The sequence below is a fragment of the Aptenodytes forsteri genome, unplaced genomic scaffold (genome assembly GCF_000699145.1).
Source record: "Aptenodytes forsteri isolate BGI_AS27 unplaced genomic scaffold, ASM69914v1 Scaffold119, whole genome shotgun sequence".
In the NCBI taxonomy this organism is placed as follows: domain Eukaryota; kingdom Metazoa; phylum Chordata; class Aves; order Sphenisciformes; family Spheniscidae; genus Aptenodytes; species Aptenodytes forsteri.
In genome coordinates, this window is record NW_008796165.1 from 9,923,605 (window position 1) to 9,929,476 (window position 5,872).

A 5,872-nucleotide genomic window follows, 5' to 3' on the forward strand; every position below is an offset into this window, starting at 1 on the left:
CAGAGGCACTTGGGGTGGGGTGGAGGGGGGGGGGAACGTCTGTTTCCATTTGAAACTGTCAAAATTAGCATTCAGTAATTAAAAATCACACCCTTTCTCTTAATAACCTAACCAGCATGATACAATCAGGTTGTGCCAACTCTTTAATCTAATTGACTAATTACAGATTTTAATTTAGTCAGTTACTGAACAACTGTTGACAATTTGTTTTCATTAGGGACAGAACAGGATAAATATTTAGGCTCCCCAGTCAAAGACTAAGACATAAGCTCTGGGCTCTGACCTCCAGCTTCATGCCGGCGGCTTCTCCATCAGCATCATCCATGGAAAGGTGCTGCTCCAAAACACACTGGTCCCACTGCCGGGCAGCGGGAAGTATGGCAGCGGAGGTTGCTCCATTGTGACAGCTGATATTGTTTAAAATACAAAATTAAACTAATCCAGCTTTGCACAGCGCTCCAGTAAAAGCAGGGTTTAAGGGACACTCAGGCTCGCAGGCAGGATGGGCGCACCAGTACCCTAAACTGGGAGGGAAGGCTGAGCCCAGCGCGCTGCTGGGAGAGGGAATTTTTTTTTTTTTTTTTTTTTTTTTTTTTAGTGATATGGAGTGTTGTGCGGCTTCCTGGCAGCCTGCCACTCCTGAAGGAAACTCCTCTCTCCGGTTACCTACCGGGGAACCCTGTCCCTGCAGAGTGGAGCTGGATGGAGCCCAGACAGAGCGCAGTCCTGCACAGAGATGGGACAGAGCTGCACAGGCCGCTGGCCGAGCCCCAGTGATGCCCATGGGGCTCCCAGGGACCACACAAAGCTGTTCCCAACCCCTGTCCCTGCATTGCGCCAAATCTGCCCAAAAAATGCCTGCTCTCCTATGCAATATGTTTCTAATACACTGGCTGCAAAGGGCACATGGCAGGGGCTCTCATGGACCTCCACCATCACCATGTGCACAGAGGCCCCCGTGGACCTCCACCACCATCAAGCATGCTGGTCCCATACCCACCCCATGCAGCCATGGGCGCTTGGAGCTAGAGTCTCGCAGCCTTTGCTGGTCCTGGAGCAAGAAGATGGCTCAGCACGGGACAGGCGACAGTCACACCAAACCCTTCATGCATGCAGAGCATCTCCTCCTGGGAGGGGTCCCACGTGGCCATCTTGCCTGCCAAGGTGCCATGCCATGAGGTGGCCACACAGACCCCGGGGAGCAGAAGATGCTGTGACAACGAGGAGATGTCCCCCTGCAGCCTGGGGACACTGAGGCAGCGATGCCAGGACGGGGCGCCTGTCCCACAGCCAGCTGGGGCACAACAGGCAGATGCAGCAGAAAAGGACCGTTCCCACACCTCGCCTCCAAAGCATGGCTAGGAGGGCACTTACAGCGGGGGATCAGCTGTATTTGGGGTTCACACGCCAGTGGCTGGGTGACACCCCCAGCCTGTACTGCCAACAGGCCAAAACCCTTCCAGCCCCTTGGGTTTCCTCATTCCTCACTGAGCAAAGTCTTGCATGCTAACGCCAGCAAGCCTGGATGCTATGTCCATCCATCTCCAGGGGTTTCAGAAACCCCCTCACCGAGATCTCAATCCAAGGGGAACTGTTTCAGATGGTGGGGAAAAAGGAGGAGCCCTGGTTGTCCCCAACCAGGATGGGAGGGCACGAGCCCCAAGCACACCATCCTTTCCCAGACCATCAGCCACCTTTCCAGCAGCAACTGCCCCCACTGCAGCAGAGCATCCTTCCAGACCGAAGTTAGAAAGAACTGCAGCAGCTTTCCAAAGTTTAAAAAAAAAAAAAAAAAAAAATCAATGCTTTGCGTTAATGGCAAGTTGAAGCCACCGCTCTGTAGAGCAAAGAAAACATCATTTCAAATGCTCCCAATTGTGGGTCCTTCTTAGGGGAGGAGCTGGGGGGAGCAGAAGAGGGGAAGGATGAAGTAAAAATCTCCGGTAGCCAAAGACTACCCTGATTTTTCTCTCCTGCACGTTGACGCTCCGAGCTGGCCGTGCAGGCAGAGCAATACCACAAAAAGTATGTAGCAACAGTCAACTAGATTTAAGTTCATTTTCTGTAGCTCGAGGCCAAAATCGACTGAAGTGGTTCTGGTGATCAAGTTTTCTGCATTTCCCCTTTCTATGTATTAGCTCTTTGACAGAAATTCACTGCGGTATTTAAACTGGCAGTCATCACCGCTAACTCAAATTGTATTGGCTTTCACGGCGTTGAAATGCTCAACTGCGACCAGCCATCGGCCAATTCCCAGATAACGCGGTGGCTGAAATCCCCTGTCATGCCGAGCGATCCCATTGCAAGCTTGCTGGCTCCGGGAGCGCACCGTAACGCCGGCGCACTCGCCACAGGGCTTTGCCCGGTGGAGGAGCCCAACCCAGCGGCTACGGGTTGAGTTTTAGCAGTTGATGGGTGCTCGTGATGCTGTTAACTTGCATAAACTCTTTTGATACAGGTGGAAGAAGCTGACTAATAACCCTCTGACCAGCACAATTCGTTAGTTGCGTTAACAGACTCACAGCCGTGCTGGAGACAGAAGGAAAGAGAAATGCGGTGTTCCTCCCGCCTGCACCAGGTGACTCCCCACGCCCATCACCTCTCTCCCAACAAGCACATTTCTACTGAGCCCCAGCAGCCTTTTGTCCCTCGAGGGAAAGGTAGAAAACAATATTCCCCAGCCGTGGCAAGAGGCCACGGGTTTCAAGGGTGCCCCCCAAAAAAGAGGGGTAGGATTTCTCCTTTTTTTTTTTCCTCTCACTAAAGGGTTCAATACTAAAAACTGGAGGGGGAAATTGGTGATTCGTGCTGCTGCTCCTAATAGTTTTCATACAGTTACACTGGGAAATGAAGTGCAAATGACACAGCATGCAAACCCCACTGTTAGCATGCCGCTAACGAGGCACATCGCTCCCCCTCCCAAAGACGCATCTCCCGGGTGAGCACCCCTCCGGCGCCGGCTACGGGAGGGCGGCGTGCCAAACCCCGGCTGGCCCGGCACCACTGTGCTGCTCCCAGAGCATCCCCCTGTTTTGTCCTTAGAGCAGCACAGTAAATACATCGTCTTTGGGTAAATAAACACTGTATTTTGGGCAAACACCGAGCTGGCTGTGCAGAGGTTGCCCATCATTGGCCAAGTGTAAATATGATGCTCTACCAGTCTGGGCCAAGGCTTATATTGGGAGTATTTTTTAACCACAACCACCATATGAAGTGATTCATGACTCACGACTCACTGGTCCAGCCCCATTCAAGGCTCATACCCTGTTTTCGCTGCTATGTACCGGCCGACGGGTTGTGGGGTTTGGTGCTTGATAAAAGCCTGCATTTTGGCTCCAGCACCCATCGGTGAGGTCGGCCGCTGCGCTCACTGGCACTGGCAGCCCACCCCGGCACGGAGGCTGGCGAGAAACAAGGCGCTATTCACACTCCACCAGTTATCATTCGGTTCTTTGGTCAATATTTAAGTTTTGGCCAGGTAGGTCCCTCGCCCTGTAAAGTACACGCCATGCTGGGAAAACACCGCTCCTCGGAGAGTGACTGTACCGTGAGCATCCACCACTGGCCACGCTGGGGAGGAGAAGCACAACCCCTGTTTTGAGGCCAAAACACACCCGAGGAAACCAAACCAGTGCCACCAAGCCAAGGCACAGGGGAGCGAAAATCTTCTTACGAGTCTTTGCAGTAAAACCCAAAAGGTAAAGCACTTGGGGCTGTTACAAAACTGCATTACACCGAGAATTAAAAACAATCAGGATTGTGTCTATTTACTGTAAGCTTAAAGCAATGTGTATTAAAGAAGTTTATGCGAATCATCTAATGCACTCAGGCCTATTGTTAGAATTATTACCAAGCTAAAAAAAGATTAATTTCTCTAAATACACTAAATCCTCAGACACGATGAGGAGACTGCTGTGAATGGAGCATTACCATGTCTTGGTTGCTAATGCCATCTTCACGTGAGGCTTTGCCGCCTGAAGATCTACCTTTGCCTTGCTCCTGATGAGTCTGCTGTCCCAACCGGACTCCAAAAAAACCAGAATTTGGCCCAAAACGCCCAGGAAGCGAGCAGCTGCTCACACCGAGCCGAGCACTGGTGGATGTGCCGCCGGCTGTCAGCTCTGACCCTCAGTTCAGGAGTTCACCATCTTAATCTGACCCAGTAAAAACAAGCGATGCAGAGAGTGGCCACGGGGAGGGACGGACAGACAGACAAACCCCACCTAGCAAATACCCAGACCCACTTCCCCCATGCCGCAGCGGGACAGGCATCTTTCCACCCCGGGCAGAGAGGAGAGGCAGCTCAGCAGCCAGCTGAGGCTCTCCAGCAGCCCAGTGCTGCCCGCGCCCCAGGGCGACCGCTGCGTCCAGCGCCGGCATGCAGGAGCGCCGTGGAGGTCCCCGAGACGCTCACCCAGGGCTGCTCGCCTGCAAACCCTCGTGCATCCCAACCCAGGCATGTCGAGACAACGAGAAACTCGGGAAGGCAGGAAAAATGGTTTCCATACCATAGGCTCCCTGGAGCAGACAAAACCAGCTCCTGCTACAGGATTTAAACTCACTTGACTGGGGTCCAAGCCCACAGCCAGGTGACTAATCCTTTGATGCAAATTCTTCCTGATGCTGCGGATGCGGGCGACACGCATGGGACAGCAGCAGGCAGCCTACCCATCGCCCACCGGAGCCGACACACCGTGCACCCTCGCCAAGAGGTGTCATTTTGGGAGGCACCTCAGCTCCAGCATCCCACCCCAGGAGCATCATCCCTGGGTCACGCTAACACCTCTGCGGAGAACAACCCACAATACCGATAGACAAGATGCACACCGTCAACCAAGGGGGGTCTGCAACACCAGCTTCAATGAGCAAACACCTTCGCCTGGCTGGCCTCAAGGGAGGACTCGGGCAACCAAGGAAGCCCGCAGCCTTGCCAAAGGCAGGGAGATATTGATTGGGGCATTCAACGGCATTTTGGGGAATCCCCCCCTCCTCCCCACCGCAATCCAACCCCTGCCCACCCTTCGAGATGTCTTCAGCATGAAATACCTCACCATCGATCCTCTAGTAAACACTTTTTTGTCCATTGCTATGCAAAACCGCTTAATTCTACCAGTAGCCTGAATGCCTTTAAGTGCTTAAGATAAGTATCTGAGCTAATTTACATAATTGCAACATTATGAAATACTGTTCAGTCAAATCAGAACATTGTTGGTTAAAAAAAACATGCTTTTGCCAGTCGGTTACGTTGGCTCTTGGTGTGCCGGAGAAGCCCGAGCTCCCCAACGCTGTAATTACCGCGAGGATTAGAAACTTGTTACTCACGTAGTCATGAAAGGCTTTCGCTTCACTCGAATGTTCACAAGTGTCTCGCCTTTCGGGAGCTGCGCAGTAAAGGTCCCAAAACACGCTGCGTGGCGGAGAAAGTCAAGAGAGGAGGCAGTTACTCATCAGGGCTCACGCACCGAGACGGGGGGTCATTGGAGGTGAGCAGCTTCCCACCCCGTTGGGCCCATGGTCAGGGAGGGGATCTCAGCTGGATCCAGCCGTGCGTCCCAGCTCAACGCCACTCGGACCTCTGGAAGTGCCTGACCTGGTGTCGCTGCCCCCACGATGGGTGATGTTGGGCGTTTTAAGAGGCAAAAGTAGCCTTTAGGGGGTAACAACCACGACACTTCAGGGACTCCTCCAGCCCTCACAGCAGCGCTGCCACCTCGCCCTGCCTTCCCCGGGGCGCCCCAACGGCCCCACCGCAACTTGGTCCCTCCGGCCGTCCCCAGCAGCTTTCCGGCCCCCGCCGAGGACTGGACTGAGAGGCCTGCCCGCCGGCCTGACGCCTCTGAGCCCACCGCCGCCGCCCGCCCCCTCCCCACCC

At 53.8% G+C, this 5,872-nt stretch overlaps 1 protein-coding gene across 1 annotated transcript in view; it reads right to left on the minus strand.

The window, feature by feature from the left end:
- SSBP3 (single stranded DNA binding protein 3) overlaps nt 1-5,872 on the minus strand; it is a 73,617-nt gene that overhangs the window by 49,477 nt on the left and 18,268 nt on the right. The window contains exon 4 of the mRNA XM_009287494.1: nt 5,323-5,407. Within this exon, the coding sequence (XP_009285769.1) occupies nt 5,323-5,407 (85 nt within the window). The remainder of the gene's footprint in view (nt 1-5,322; nt 5,408-5,872) is intronic.